At 53.3% G+C, this 15,576-nt stretch overlaps 3 protein-coding genes across 3 annotated transcripts; 2 read left to right on the top strand and 1 right to left on the bottom strand.

The window, feature by feature from the left end:
- Nucleotides 1-867: 867 nt before the first annotated feature.
- Nucleotides 868-6,038, bottom strand: LOC148416798 (leucine-rich repeat-containing protein 24-like). The gene is made up of 8 exons (XM_088425327.1): nt 5,692-6,038; nt 4,801-4,952; nt 4,413-4,499; nt 4,115-4,306; nt 3,860-4,028; nt 3,513-3,778; nt 2,326-2,865; nt 868-1,708 (listed from the first exon to the last, which is right to left on the bottom strand). The coding sequence occupies exons 1-8, from the start codon at nt 5,753-5,755 to the stop codon at nt 1,322-1,324; spliced, it is 1,857 nt and encodes a 618-aa protein (XP_088281453.1). The 5' UTR covers nt 5,756-6,038; the 3' UTR covers nt 868-1,321.
- A 389-nt stretch (nt 6,039-6,427) lies between these two features.
- On the top strand, nt 6,428-9,953 carry dohh (deoxyhypusine hydroxylase/monooxygenase). The gene is made up of 6 exons (XM_088424949.1): nt 6,428-6,540; nt 6,952-7,058; nt 7,818-7,985; nt 8,071-8,147; nt 8,769-9,018; nt 9,586-9,953. Exons 2-6 carry the CDS (start codon nt 6,953-6,955, stop codon nt 9,894-9,896), a joined length of 912 nt encoding a protein of 303 aa, XP_088281075.1. The 5' UTR covers nt 6,428-6,540; nt 6,952; the 3' UTR covers nt 9,897-9,953.
- A 68-nt stretch (nt 9,954-10,021) lies between these two features.
- On the top strand, nt 10,022-15,490 carry rsph4a (radial spoke head component 4A). The gene is made up of 7 exons (XM_088424948.1): nt 10,022-10,665; nt 11,202-11,427; nt 12,271-12,558; nt 13,062-13,511; nt 13,853-13,994; nt 14,068-14,185; nt 14,832-15,490. Exons 1-7 carry the CDS (start codon nt 10,577-10,579, stop codon nt 15,064-15,066), a joined length of 1,548 nt encoding a protein of 515 aa, XP_088281074.1. The 5' UTR covers nt 10,022-10,576; the 3' UTR covers nt 15,067-15,490.
- The last annotated feature ends 86 nt before the right edge of the window (nt 15,491-15,576 follow it).

Genomic DNA, 15,576 nt, shown 5'->3' with positions numbered 1-15,576 from the left:
AATATGGCCCAAATGCCCTTTGTTTTCATTCCTCGATGACACACGCGAGCTTCGAGCCTTAAGTGTGTTTCATAATTACAGCAATGCTGACTAAAGAGCATGAAGGAAAGACGGTCCAACACTCATTTGAATTTCTGCTTGACCTTTCAGCAACTTTAGAGAAATAGATTTAGGAAAATGTAAGCTTAAGCTTTGAATGGCAGCCATATCCCACCCATAGAATGTTTTTGTGTTTTTCGCTCGGAAGCAAACTTCAACCGAACAAACTTTGTCTTACAATTGGTGCGGCGGTGGCGAGACGGCGCACGCTCACGTTGGATTCCCCACTAGATTCCTGCAGAGTTTTTCAATGGTTGCAATCTTTTCTTTTTTCCTTCTCCTCTGTGACGTACTGAATATAATCCATACTGGACTTGATCAGTGAGGTGGTTGTAGAAAAAGGTTATTAAAGCTACAATTTTAGAATGTGTGTATTTGGTTTATTGTTTTAAATTGACGTCTTTTTTGTGGCCCTGGTAACCAGCAAATGTAGGGAAAGAAAATGACATTTATTTTCAGCCTAGCCATGAAAGAGTTTAAGCACTTTTTGCACACAAAAATTTGGCCCGAACCCTCAAACTAGTATTAAAAAAACCCACTGGGATTCCAGCATTCATAACAAATGTTCCGCTCGTGGATTGTCTGGCGCTGGGCTCCCAAAATTTTCATTTTTTTTTTTTTCTTTGTGAAATGCAAAATGCGTGCGAACAATGTCATTCGTTTTATTGGCAAGTTCGTCACAACACTCGGCGGCACAAAAAAAATGGCGAAGCGTAAGAAAGGCTGCCATCGTCTAAGACAGAGAATGCCCCCCCCCCCCCCCCCCCCCCATCCGGGAATGAAAACAACAACAAGATGACGGGAAAGACACCAGGACCGCTACATGCTAACAGGCGCGAGCACATTGGCTAAAAACGACGACCCGTGCGGACACACCAGAGAGAAAGAAAGAAAGAAATTGCCCCTCTTGCATCACAGTCCAGGAACTCTTTAGTTGAAGGTCATTTGGTATGCTTGCACTTTAGGGCGACCTTGATTTGTCTTTCCAGTGTGGCTGCGATTTCCCCCGCGCGCGCTGGCATTTGGCTAGCCACTTCGAATCCTGTCGGTTAACCGCCCGGACACTTCAATCGTCACTGTTTTTTTTTGTTTGTTTTGGCGTGGCATTAGTCTGGCTCGCTTTCCAAAAAAAGAGCGAGTATGCAGAAGAAGCACATGCCACAACGCGAACAAAGTCGGCCGTCCGAGGAGGCGGGGTCACGGTGCGGGGCGACGGCGGCGTTCAGCAATGGATCTCGTAGGCCATCTGAGAGTCCACGAATAAGCCGGCGTGGTTGACAAAGGCCGCCTCGCCCTCGGCGGTCACCACCGGCTCGGCCTCGCCGCCCTCGCCCGCCGATCTCCGCGAGGTACGAAGCTCGGCGGGGTCCGCCTCGCAGGGCGGGAGCGCGGGGCCGGCGGGCGGACCGGCGGCCGAGGAGCCCGGGCGGCCGCAGGCGTCGGAACGGGCGGTGGCTCGGGCCGGGCCGGTGGGCGAGGCCGGCGGCAGCACGGGTTTGGCGCGGTTCAGGACGAACATCTCGTGGCCGCGCTCGTCCCGGAACTCCTCCAGCTGGGCGAACGTGGTCGGGCCGTCCGAGTAGTCGTTCACGTACAGGATGCTCTCCTCCTGCGCCGCGCCCGCCAACAACAACCACAATGCCACGTTTTCACTTCAAAGAACATTAACGGAACAAAAAAAACAACGTTGAAAGAAAACCGGACACCCCCGATCCACGCCGTATGTTGTCGCGCTAAGCTAAGAACGGAGGGATTCTCGAGTCCGGTGTTCAAAACCCCCATTTGGCCGTCTTGCATTTGGCTGTTTTACTATAATGCGGCAGATTGACAGGCGGCGGCGTTCTCCTAGGCGTTCTCCACATCTCTCCGGAGATGTGGTCTGTCCGCCTGCGTCATTTTACTCTTCCCTGCCTCAGCGGAAGGAGAAGCTGGAGTACGACGAGCGAGTCCTATTCTGTCCGTCACTGCGGTCGTACGCGCGCAGCCCACGTGAGCATTTTCATCCCTGCGATGTTTCACCAAAAAGATTTTATATTGGAGCTGAGCTATATCGGCCGCCCATCATAGGTTATTTATTAGCCCCGCCCCCCAATCCAGATGACCTTAATTGACTCGTTGCTTCAGTTTCGTAACATGCTCATTAGCTGCGTGCTAAAACGTGCTCAAAGGCTTCCAGTTGAACATTCTGAATGTGTCACTTTGCGAGGGCCCCTGCGAGCGGCGTACCTTGTGAGTGGCGGCGTGCGCGTCCTTGCGTCCTCGCAGACGGCGGCTGTAGATCATGGCCACCAGCAGCAGGGCGGTGAGCGCCAGCAGCGAGATGCCGGCGGCGATGGCCGTCTGCGTGGCGGCGCCCAGCGCGCCGAAGGCCATGCTGCCCAGCGCGTACAGCGGCTCCCGGCTCACCTCGTTTCTGGGGCGGGGCCAGGCCGCCGCCGCCGCCCCGTCGGCCCAGACGGACGCCGCCGAGGACGAGTTGATGGCCAGCTGGAAGGTGAGGCGCGCCGCGCCGCCCGCGTTCCAGGCCTCGCACTCGTAGAAGCCGGCGTGCGCCACCGTCACGTTGCTGAGGAACAGCATCCCGCTGCCCGTGTCGGGGTCAAAGTGGCGCCCGCCCTCCTCGCTCTTCTGCTGCACGTGCGCCCGGCCGCCTTCCGCCGCCTCGCCGCCGCCCCCTCCTCGGGCTCCGCCGCCGCCCAGGTCCTGCACCAACCCTCGGGGGGCCGCTGGCGGCGCCTTGCCCGATGACGACTTCCTCCACGTCACCTGCGGGAGGACAGAAGGAAAGTTGGTCTTTCTGGAGAGAAAAACAAAAAATCGGATTTGATTTCTTAAAATACGATTCTCAGGGTTGGGTGATATTCTTTGACGGAGTTTTTTGTTCCTTCGTTTTGTTCAAAAAACAGCTTAGTGTCCAAACTTGGGCCTCGAGGACCGCTGCCCTGCAAATTTTTAAAGTTTCCGTCCTCTGGCACATGCAAACAAAATGATCAGCGGGCTCAGCAGAAGCCCGCTCCTTTGAACAGGGAGGCTTGGAGGACGGGAATTTCCGGAACATGAATAAAACGATGTGTTTCTATAAATGTGATGTATCAGTAAAATAGTGCCCCTTTGACAAGAACGTCCTGTTGAGCACAGAGGACAGAGCACACCGTCCCCACAAACAGACACGCGCAAAGCCGCGTTCCTCGCTGAGACCACATCCCCCAAACGTGTAAAAGGAAGTGGGTGCGGAAGAGGTCAAATCCATCGCTTCCGCAACCGCCCGCGGTTCGGCCCCAGGCTCCTCGGTACTTCTGCTCCTCCGTCTAAATTAAATCAGTTGTTTCAGCTTGGTCCTGGATCTTTCACCAAACGCGAACACGGAAATGTACCTAGGTTTCGTAAAGGTGCAGGAGGTTTTTTTTGCGCACCTGCGGGCGGGGGTAACCGGAGGCGTGGCAGGAGACGCGCAGACTGTCGCCCAGGCGCACGGCCATGCGGCGGGGCTCCAACTGCACCAGCGGCGGGATGCACACCAGACTGTTGGGCGGCACCTCCAGCAGGCCCAGCCGCGAGAGGCGCGGCGGCTCGCCGCATCGCAGGCGCCGGCGTTCCGACGAGCTGAGCAGCCGCCGGCCCTCCTCGTCCATCCAGCTGCGCAGCCAGTGCAGGGCGCAGTCGCAGCGCCACGGGTTCTCTGCCGGCCCGGCAGGGGGAGGAGCCGAGCGGGCGGTCAGCCCGGACGGGCGAGGCGGCGGCGACGGCGGTGGAAGCTCACCCGTGATGCGAAGCACCTGCAGGCTGACCAACGGGCGCAGCGCCGCCGCCGCCAGGGTGTGCAGGCGGTTCCCGCTCAGGTCCAGCAGCGCCAGGGAGGTCAGGCCGGCCAGTGCCTGCTCGCCCACCGCCTCCACGCCGTTGCGCTGCACGTGTAGCTCCTGCAGCCGCTGCGCCCAAACGCCGCTTTCGCTTGAATACAAATTGAAGACTGCGAGCCCCGCCCCTTCCCCGCGCCAGCACGTCGCTCGCTCACCTGCAGGCCGCGAAAGGTGAAGTCCGGCAGCCGCGCGATGTCGTTGGCGGCCAGGTAGAGGATGCGCAGGTGGCGCAGTCCCCGGAAGGTGTCGGCCGTCACCGAACGGATCCTGTTGCCGTCCAGCGCCAGCTCCAGCAGCTGCGTTTGCGTCTGGAACGAGCCCGGCTCCACCACCGAGATGCTGTTGTTCTGCGGGTGGGGTGGTGGGGGGTGAGGCGTGGGGGGGGGGGGGGGGGGGGGGTTAGTGTCGGGTTAGTGTAGGGTTTGTGTCGCTGCGCGTCACGGCGCGCCTTACCTGCAGGTACAGGTAGCGCAGGTGCCCGAGCGGGCTTAGGTCCCGCCGGCGGATCTGACCGATGGCGTTGTCCTGCAGGAACAGCGTCTGCAAGCGTAGACACGTGCTTTTCATTTACACTTGCACCATTGGGAAGACAGAAATGCTGTCTGCTGCTACCTGTCGGTGTTTTCGTGCACTCTAACGCATCTACGCGCGCAAATGGAAAATTGCTCAAAATGAAAAAAGCAAATCAATGAAACAAGAAAAATGCAATTTAGTCTTTGAAATTTGACTTGTTTTCTTTCGATACCTGAATGCACCGGCTTTGAAAAAAAACTAGCCTCGACAAGGAAAAAAAAACATTTTCCTAGAAAATAAAAACAAAAACTGTTGTTCAGCGTTATACCTGCGTGGGCGCGGGCACACGCTCGGGCAAGGCGAGAAGGCCGGCGGATCCGCACTCCACCGTCAGGCTGTAACATTGGCAGCTGGCTGGACAGGAAGCGGAAGCGGCGGCGCCAGTGTGTGCCAGGAGGAGGAGAAAGAGTGGCCGCATGGCTGCAAGAAATGCACAAAATCCACTCTCCAGGTGTGCCTGTCACGTTTCCCCTTTTATTCCGTTTAGATATTTTTGGAAAAATACATTTTTGATGCGCCATATTTATGCCAACAAGTCGATGGCATCAAAGGACTGCACCAGGCTTCTTTTTCATACTCCCACCAAATCTGTTTACACCAAAGTCAACAAACTTGTTTTCTCCACTTGTGGCTGAGAAACCCATGCTTTTGCTCCAATCTTTTCCTGCCGATTGCCAAAGCACAGAAAAAGCTACAGTGGTAGCCTTTTTCTTGTCATGGAGAAAGGGTCGCTCACCTCATGCTATTGGCAGCTTTTTTGGTCAAAGAAAGCCATTTTGTGCGGTTTTTGAAAGATTCCCCCAAATGATCATCCGGCTGTTGGATCCATCAACACAATAATGTTGCGCTTCACTCAATGATTCTTATACGTGAATTCATCAGTCTATCAATCAATAAATGTGATATTTAAAACATCCGTTACGTTGCTTTCCAAGATACTTATTGATTTGAAATTGACAGCGACGAAAACGCACACGCGCGAAGTCAGCGAGCTCGTATTATGGAGCAGCAGAGACTCGTCACTCGGGGCAACGCCGCTAATAAACGCCGAGTGCTTTTTGTAGGCGCGCGCGCGCCGGCCTCCGGCTCGCACAATGGAGGCGAGCAGCCGCGCACGCGCACGTTGCCGCGCTCCCTTCGGTTGGGACGTGCTCGCTACCTGCGGATGAAGACCGACGAAGAGGACCTCCGCCTCCTCCTCCACCACCGCCGCGCGCTTTCATGGACTAGCGTCGACGTTCATTTGGCGTCCGGCAGGAGGAGAGGAGGGAGAGGAAGGTGCGCGGCCCGAGTGGCCTCGTCCGAGGATGCGGGGCGGACACAAGGACGGATCGGGCAAACAAGCGAGGAAGGATGTCGTCCGCGCGTACAACGTCTGCTTCGTCTTCCGCTTGGAGTCGTCAAAACGTCAGGCGGCGCGCGTTCGCCCAAACCACGCACGCAGGTGTTTCCTCCTCGTCCTCTCCCTCATCTTCATCCGAGCGCGTCCTCGCGCCGCTCACTTCCGCCCGCCCCTTCACCACAATAAAAGAAATATCAAAAACAGGAACACACCGGCATCCATTTTCGCTAAAATACACACTTGCTTCGCATTCGCAGATACGGCCGTTTGCAGGCTTCTACCCCAATTTTACGAAGAAAAAAAACAACAACAAAAAAATAACAACAACAACAACAATACAGAACTACGTAAGTGGGCTCTCTTACACTTATAAACAATTTGAATATTCTTGAAAAACGGGAACATAAAAAGTTATTCTTCCGTGAATTAAAAAAAGGAAGACTCACAAGCGTACAAAGGACTAAAGTAGTCATTTCTTATCGATCTGATTGACATTTGTGCCAATCATCACAGGGCTCGCCCCGCCTTTCTTACTACGTCACTTCAGACGTTTACGGAAGTCCTGAGAGTGTGCGGATGACAACACTCGGCTGACTAACGCGGACGATATGAGCCATTATTAAGCTGTTACTGCTTGACTAGTTGACTACTTTACTTCATCCTCAGGTGACCTTTATTTTTTAAACGTGTGAGTTTTTAAAGTGTTACTTATGTAAGATAAGTTTTGGTTCCAGCTCCTGACGTGGCGACATAAGGTGGCTAGCTAGCCTAGCTCACATTAGCACGTGTTGTTGGTAGAAACAAGTGCGTTACTAAATGTCACGCGCTTTATAAAGTATTGTTTTTTTTGTTTTTTTGTTTTGTCTGGAACATGGCTTTTCAATGTGGTCCGAATACATAGGCGATAACTCAGTAAGCAGTGTGTGTGTGTGTGTGTGTGTGTGTGTGTGTGTGTGTGTGTGTGTGTGTGTGTGTGTGTGTGTGTGTGTGTGTGTGTGTGCGTGCGTGCGTGCGTGCGTGCGTGCGTGTGTGTGTATGAATGGAATGTGTTGCGTCATTGAATGTGCGTGTGAGCAGGATGGCCAGTGCGGAGCAGCTGGCCGCGGTGGGTTCTGTTCTGGTGGACCCCGGTCAGGACCTGACGCAGAGGTTCCGGGCACTGTTCACCCTCAAGAACCTGGGAGGTACATGTCAGAATTTGCGGGGTTAATCCTGCACTCACGCGCACAAGATCCCTTACTTATAGAGGCCCAAAAGTGCCAAAATTCAAGAAATACACTTACCATTAAGTCGTTATAAAAAGTTTTATTCATGAAATAATTCAGTGTTTCATTATTTTAAAGGGTCCGCGAAATGACATTTAAGTGCTTTCTATGATGTCATAAATGCATATACATTGGCGAGTTAATTTATTATTCTATATGAGTTTTATGCAACCCATCTTTCTAACCAGAAAGTAAAACGACTCGTTTGCTCTTACCGTGTCGCGCCATCTTGCAGCTCAAGCGGCAGGCCGCGCCACATGCATCCATCCGTCATGGCGAGGGCTCGTCCTCAACAGGCTCCCGCCTGATTAAGACTAGTCCAACAGCGGGGCCAAAAACAGCAGTTTTACTGACATTCAAATACAGAGCGGCGTCGATATACTGCTCTCACTAACGCGCTAAAGAAAAAAAAAAAACAAGCAACGCATCAACTTTGAACAACATTGAATTCCCACTGCATTTTTTAGCCAAAAGTGCCATGTAGAGGAAGAAAAAAAAAGTGCTCCATGAGGCTTCATTTACCCATTGACCCGTTTTTTTTTGGAGTCCAAGCAAGTTCAAGTCACAATGTCTTCGTGATGGGCTAAAGCCAGACGTTTTTCTTAGTACCACTGTGCATCTCATCCAGAAGCGGCGCAAACGATGTTAGTGTTTGAGTCCGAGTTTGTTTTTTGTGAGGCGGCGAGGCGGTGGAATGGATCAGCAAAGCCTTCGCTGACGACTCTGCGCTGCTCAAGCACGAGCTCGCTTACTGTTTGGGTCAGATGCAGGACCGCGCCGCCATACCCGTGCTCCGCGCCGTACTGGAGGACGCCCTGCAGGAGCCCATGGTGCGGCACGAAGCGGGTGAGCGGCGGCCATTTTTCTTTCCCTCGGCTTGGTTTCCCAACGGGGAGCCTTCTGTAAGTGAGGCCTTTGTGCTCGGCTGCAGGAGAAGCCTTGGGAGCCATCGGGGACCCTTCGGTTCTGGACCTGCTCAAGGCCTACAGCCGGGACCCCGTCACTGAGGTGCGAGGGATCGAGAAAATCTACGCGCCCCGGTTTGCATGCCAACTGTTTGCGTTATGTATTTAAAAAAATAAAGGGGCCTTCACCCGGACAACTCAATTGGTGGGTTGGATAAACCCTTTGGGGGCTAGTATGAAACTCAGATCATGTACTGTAACTGCACAAGTGCGCACGTAACGGGGGGTATGATTTTTAACAGCCGCTTTGTGTTAAGTGGGGCCGGCGCATACCTGACATATAAAAAATAGTTTTTACTTTTAATATTTGATCAACTTTATTTCGAACGCTTTTGGGGAATCGATTTTTAGTATTTAAATATATAGAGAAGGGAAAAAAAAAACAAGATTTTTTCAAAGAAAAAATATTCAGGAGAAAGTTTTTATTTTACATTTCGTTTGAAAAACATTTTTTTTCATTTATAAATCGCAATTTTGAAAAAAAGAACTCTTGATGGGGGAAATACAGTACTTTGGTTCTTTCCCTGAGTTTAAATTCGGCTGCTCCGATTTGTTCCGAGTGAAAATGTGCCTTGTAGCTCCGCCCACAAGGACACGGGAAGTCCTAGTTTTGTTTTGAGAGCGGACTCCTTGAGAGACAAGCCGCGCGTGGGCGTCCTTGCAGGTGGCGGAGACGTGCCAGCTGGCCGTGCGGCGTTTGGAGTGGCTGCAGAACGGCGGCGACCACGACAGAGAGATGCGAGACGCCAACCCCTACAGCTCGGTGGACCCGGCGCCGCCCGCCGGCCGAGCCGACGCGGGAGAGCTGCGGGCTCGCCTGCTGGACGAGGACCTGCCGCTCTTCGAGCGCTATCGGGCCATGTTCGCCCTCAGGAACCTGGGCGGGCGCGAGGCCGTCCTGGCCTTGGCCGACGGTGAGACGCGCTTCTAGCTCGGGTCCGTTCCGTCCTCGATCGCGCCTGCTTTGTTTCGCTTGTTGTTTTTCACTCGTGCGCTTGATTCCAGACCGGTCTTTGACTGGGTCTCGACCGGATCTTCGATTCGATACTAAAGTTGTCGCTAGGAAGTGCTTTTGACTTGGTCCTGGAGTGGCCAATTGGTGGTTCCGGACCCGCTTGTACCTTATCGATAGACTGTTCTTGTGATTGGTCAACGGGCTTTTGTCATGAAGCGAGCCCCGCCACTCCTTTTGAGACGGCTCCAGTTTTTGACTGGCGTACGCTCGTTCCTCCATTTGTCTGAGCCGTCTCTCGACTCGCTTCCAGAGTGGTCTGTGACTCCGTTGCGGCCTTGGTTTCAACCCGCTTTGCGACTTGATTCTTGACTGCCGCTCGAGTCGTTTACCGAGTCGCTTTGACCGGCCGTCGATCCGGGGCGCTTCGCGACTCGGTCGGAGACGTTGTTCCGGGCCGATCCTCGGCTTTGATCAGGACCCGTTTTTTTAAATATCTTTGCCTGACGGCGCCCGTCGCACTTTTCAGGGCTTCGGTGCTCAAGCGCCCTGTTCCGCCACGAGATCGGGTACGTGTTGGGTCAGATGCAAGACCCGGCGGCGGTGCCGGCCCTACGCGCGGCGCTGGAGCGCGGAGGCGAGAGCCCCATGGTGCGACACGAGGCGGCCGAGGCCCTGGGCTCCATCGGCCGGGACGAGTGCCTGGCGCTTCTGCGGCGTTTCCGCGGCGACGGCGAACGCGTGGTCAAGGAGAGCTGCCAAGTGGCCTTGGACATGCTGGACTACGAAAACAGCCAGCAGTTCCAGTACGCCGACACACTCGCGAGGCTGCAAGGATAAACTGCCCCGGGGGAGGGAGGGCATGTATATAGATATTAAACTTTAAGTTGAACGCCACGCGTGTTTTTTTTTTTTAAATCCGACTAAGTGATGTTTGTTTTGTACTCGACGATACAGAGTAGCCGATACTACAACCAAAGACTTAATTTTAGAGACATTTGAGTTCTGACTAGAGGCCGACTATTTGCAAAAGAGAATCAAAAGTCCAAATGAAAAGATTTTTTTTTAAAGTCAAAAGTGCAAAGTTAAACAACTTTTACTCTATTTTGACTGACAGCAGCTTGACTTATGACAAACTCTTGACACCGTTCTTTGACTTGTTCTGAACTTGCTCCTAGACTGCTCGTATTCATTTCGGACATTGCTCATATTAAGCATTCGTGATGCTATTTTTCAAATGGTGTAGTTAGCATGTCCGCCTCGCCGACTTTTAAAGGGGCGGGAACCCGGTGTCGTCATCTCATCCCGACCCGGCGACCGATGTGTATTGGTTACCACGGCGACCAAATCGACGTTCGCTTCGCAAGCTTGGCGACGCCGCCCCATCGTTGAGCCAGAGCCGATCGAATTCAGGTGCGGAGGACAAGTGCGTCCTCGTCCCCGTCCCCGTGGGGCGCCGCCGCTTTGCTCCCGAGGCAAGGAAGGAAAGAAAGAAACTAGAGGCAAGGAAAGCCGCCAAGATGGACGGAACTCAGCAGGTTAGCCTGCAGGTGGCCGCTTCCTTCAAAGCTTTCCTCATGAAGAGCAGCAGCAAAAGCAACTTAAACCTGTGAGTTCCAACCTTCTTCCTACTCGCTTTTAACTTCAAATGGCGACAAAGAAGGGGGCGCGTGTAGCGAGCCACAACTATTTTACTACGGTGGTCGAGCGATGCGACAAGAATTCAGAAAGGGTGTCAGCCAGTTCCCAAAAGACGCATCTTGAATATATAAGAATAACATATTTAATTTGAATGATATTCAGCATATTTAATACATACATGTACGGTAGCATTTGGGCTTGGGTGATCTTCGTCAGCTACCGTTGATCAGGGCTCCGCACGTTTTGGGCTCATGAGTCTGACGTCATTTACGGGTCCGTTGGCAACTTTCACGGACAATAAAAATATATATGCGATTTCGTTGTTTGCCAGCCGAACCATGGCTGTAACTCGTTCTATTCTATTCCGTTCTATTCACAACTTTAATAATTTTGTCAAAATGTTGTTCAGACACTCTCAGTGCCAGTTTCCTTTTTTTCCGACTTGAAATTCAAATCGAAGCAGAGTCACGTGTTGTGAAGTGTCACGGTCGCCCGATGTGTCAGGTACGACCACCTTTCTCGGCTACTGATGCGGGTGATCGAGGAGCGTCCCCACGACGTGGTGGACGTGATGGAGGACCTGAGCCACGACGTCAAGTTGCGCCTGTACGAGGACACGCAGAGCAGCCTGCAGGACCTCCAGCCCACCACGGCGGCCGAGGAGCTGGCCGAGCAGCAGAAAGTTCTCTTCGTCCGGCCCGAGGACGCCCCCGAGCATGACTTTGAGCTGGTACCCTTCCGCCCTCCCCTCATTTTGTTTTTGACGCAACAAGGAAATTCCCCCAAATCTCGACAGTCGTGTCGAAAAGGGATGCAGGAGTTTCAATCGGACAAAACTAGTGCGCCGTCCTCATGCGGGTGCGAGCAGTTCTAAAGCATTCGGTTAAACCATGTTGAAGTTAGTTGAGGAGTTTGGTCTTGAGCAGGGGGTGTCCAAGCTCGGTTGCGCGCTTTCCACGTTAACTTGCTCGACACGCCCCATTCAATGGCCTGGGTTGAAGTGAGTTAAGGCGTTTGCATTGGACAAAATGAGAGCTTCAACAGTTCCAATTTGACAGGAACAGTCCTTTGGCGACAGAAACAGTGCTTTGGCGCCATCTTCGGGTAGCTGTAGCAGGTTCTAAAGCAGAGGCGTCAAATTGCATTTCTGGAACGCTGGTGTCCTGCATGTTTTTGTTGCTTCTCTCTCAACGACACCTGATTCAAACGATTGGGATCATTTTCGAGCTACCGCGGAGCCCGCTGACGAGCCAATCGTTAGAATCGGGTGTTTTGGGGAAAGAAACATGGAAAATGCAGGATACCGGCCCTGGAGGACCAGAGTTTGAGACCTGAGCCTTTGGTCAATCCGGGTCGAAGTTAGTCGAGGAGTTTCGTCTTGACCATCGGTATCCAAGCTTGGCCCTCAAGGGCCAGTGCCCTGCACGCTTTTCATGTTTCTTTCCCCCACACGCCCGAACTGCGGTACCTACGTCGAAGCTGTTTTGTACAGTTTTGAATTGCGTTCGCCCACGGGCCTACTGCATGTTTTCCTCAAGTCTAATATTAAGGAGTCCTACCTTTTGGTGGTTAGGAATCAGCCCTGCCCAACGTGAGCGAAATCGCCTACTTCCTGGAGCAGGCGGGCGTGGGCCTGGGCCGCGAGGAGATGCAGCGGGTCTTCCTGGCCCTCAAGCAGCTGGTGTCGTCCTACACCATGCAGCGCTGCCGCCTGTGGGGCAAGATCCTGGGCATCGAGAGGAGCTACATCATCGCGGAGGCCGAATTCGCAGAGGGCGAGGAGGAGGAGGAAGAAGGGCCCGAGGAGGTGCCCGAAGACGAGGCACAGGAGGTGGATCCGCAGGAAAAAGCTGAACGAGAGGTGAGGAGCCCCGCCCGCCTTTCCTTCTCCGGTGGCGTGTGGAATTGGATGGATTTGGTCATGATCGGACTTCACGGTCTACGCTAAGGATTTAGGGTCATTTTGTTGATTTTTATGGCAATGTAGACACTTTGAATGGGACGGCGGGGTGCGACCCAGTTTTCAATAAGAGAGACCGAAGGCAAAAGAACACAATCTGAGTCACAACACCTGATCTTCTGCAGAAGAGAAGGCTCTCCACGCGTGCCTTTCATTCTCATCTCAAGCAGAATAGTAGTAAGGAATAATTTGCCACCTCAACAGAGAATTCATCCTCCTCAGTTAACCCTTTCGACACCACAAAAAGCACCAACCTTTCAGGAAGTTTCACTTCCTGCCTCAGCGATAATGTAACGCAAAGCTCTGCTTCCCGCGGAAAGAGTTGGAAGTTGTGGTGACTTCAAAACATGCGTCATTCCTCGGACAATACGCGTGTCTGTGTTTTCTTTTTGTCCCGCAATCAGATGGACCCGCTCCCCCAGTCCACGTACAAAGCTCCCCCCGCCGTGCCCAAGGAGGCCAAAGGCACCGGCGCCAACAAGTTTGTCTACTTTGTGTGCAACGAGCCGGGCCTGCCCTGGACCAAGCTGCCCTCGGTGACGCCGGCCCAGATCACGGTGGCCCGGCAGATCCGCAAGTTCTTCACGGGGCGGCTGGACGCCCCCATCGTCAGCTACCCGCCCTTCCCGGGCAACGAGGCCAACTACCTGCGGGCGCAGATCGCCCGCATCTCGGCCGGCACGCAGATCAGCCCGCAGGGCTTCTACCAGGCCATCGAGGAGGAAGGCGGCGAGGAGGAGGGCTCCTCCGAGGACGGCATCGAGGAGAACCCCGAGTACGAGGGCGTGCCCGTCGGCGAGATGGTGGACTCACTGTCCTCCTGGGTGCATCACACGCAGCACATCCTGCAACAGGTAAAAAGAAGCCGCCGATAAATTTGCTCAAGTCGCTTTGCTTTATTTGCTCCTAAATTAAAAAGAAAAGCTAACCGTTCCTGTCACGGCATTACACAGCATTCAGTGAGATTATTGTTGCCATGTGGAGAACCACATACCCCCTTGAAGTGCCCGCGGGTATTTCAGTTGCCAATGTTTACCGCTTCCGTTTCACCGTACAAAAGTGGAGTCGTACGAAAGTGGAGCCGGTAAGCGCGACTGGAAATGTTGCCGGGCCCGGCGTCACGTCGTCCCTCGTAGGTCCCGCAATCCTTGGCCGGCAAGCGACTGCTTGATGGCGTCTCCGCCATGCCTTTCAGGGGCGCTGCACCTGGGTCAACCTGGCCGTCAAGACAGAAGACGAGTCCAACGAGGAGGAGGGCGAGGAGATCGAGGAGGACCCCGACGAGCCCGAGCCCGAGGTGGGGCCCCCGCTGCTCACGCCGCTCTCCCAGGACGCAGGTGGGCCCGTTCCCCGAGCCGCTGGCCGGCGCCGCCCCGCGGGAAGGTTTCCTCACGCGGGCCCGTTTGACAGAAATCTTTGAGACGGTGCCATGGAGCTCCAGCCTGTCGTCCACACTGACCTCGCAGCATGCCATTGCTGTCATGCGCTCCAACTGCTGGCCGGGTGCCTGCGCCTACGCTTACGCCAAGTAAGTTGGGCGTCCCGACGCTGGCCGCCGGAGGTGCCGGGATGACCCGGTCTGAAGCTTTGACATCCCGACGACAATGCTGGCAAATTGGCATCGTCGAAAATGCCGTCCGTTGATGCGTTACCAATACACCTTGGAACCTGTTGGAAGCATTCGATTCTCCACTTTCCGGTCGGACGGGGCAGCATTTTCTTTCTCGGACCTCTGAGATCACTTGAGGTCGTGCTAAAATAAAAGTGGTAGCGTGGCAGCGGGGTGACGAAAAATCATTTTAATGATAATGCTTGGCTTTTTTTTTCCCCGGGTAAGGGTCACATATTTTATTTCCAAACTGCCACTGTAGTTAGTTTGTGTAGAGAAACGTTACAAACATCATTTCTGTTCATTATTCTTCTGTAGACCCATCCAGCTACACAAAGCATGCGGAAACATCGTTGCCCGTTGTCCCTAATTTGCATCAAACCAGCATTGATCAAAAGCTATTCTGTGTTCCAGAACGCCCAACTGCAAAAACACCCCCCAAAATTCCGACTGAAAGAACATAATCAAATTCAGGCGTTAAGGGGTTGGCCGAGCAACTCGCAAGTCTCGGATTCCCCGGCCTTCCGTTTCCTGAACCTCCGGCCCCGTGCGCTTCTCTGTACAGGAAGTTTGAGAACATCTACGTGGGCTGGGGGCTGAAGTACCCGGGAGACGGCTACAGCCCGCTCCTGCCGCCGGCGCCCCAGAGCGAGTACCCCAGTGCCCCCGAGATCACCGAGGACGTGGACCCCACCGTGGAGGAGGAGCAGGCCCTGCAGGACGCGCTGGACGAGAAGCAGGCGGCCGAGGAGGCCGAGGAGGGAGACTCGGACGAGGAGCAGGACGAGGAGGACGACTGAGCCCGTCACCCACGCCGCCGTGTGCTGCGTGGACACAAGCTTAGCGCCATGTAGCCAAAAGACTTGATTTGACCACTACAACAAAGAACGGGACTGCAATTATGGTGTAACTGCTGTATGTGCGACAGGCTGAAACGTTTAGGACTATACACGGGAACAGGAAACAAAATTTATAATTTTTAAGCCTTGTTCACTGTCTGATAAAGGGGAACACAACGGCGGAAACAAAATGGTTCATACAAAATATTTTTTTTGTTTTTGTTTTAAATCATAGTCCCATCTAAAATGTCACATCCATTCAGCTCCTTGTCTCACGCCTCTAGATAAAAATCGATACAATCACTAAAAAAAAAAAAAAAAACACAATGTAAAAATGTTTAATAGGCAGAAAAAGTACTCGGTTACAAGCTACGCAACATGTCAACGTACTGTCTATAAATATATAAACAATAAACGAATACAAATTTCATTTAATTGCAGTTTTTGTCTCAATGCGCAAGTATTTAATAA

The sequence above is a fragment of the Hippichthys cyanospilos genome, chromosome 10, assembly GCF_059441005.1.
Source record: "Hippichthys cyanospilos isolate Australia breed blue-spotted pipefish chromosome 10, RoL_Hcya_1.0, whole genome shotgun sequence".
Lineage (NCBI taxonomy): Eukaryota > Metazoa > Chordata > Actinopteri > Syngnathiformes > Syngnathidae > Hippichthys > Hippichthys cyanospilos.
The sequence above is the reverse complement of the archived record's forward strand: the minus strand, read 5'-3'. Positions and strand labels throughout refer to the sequence as shown.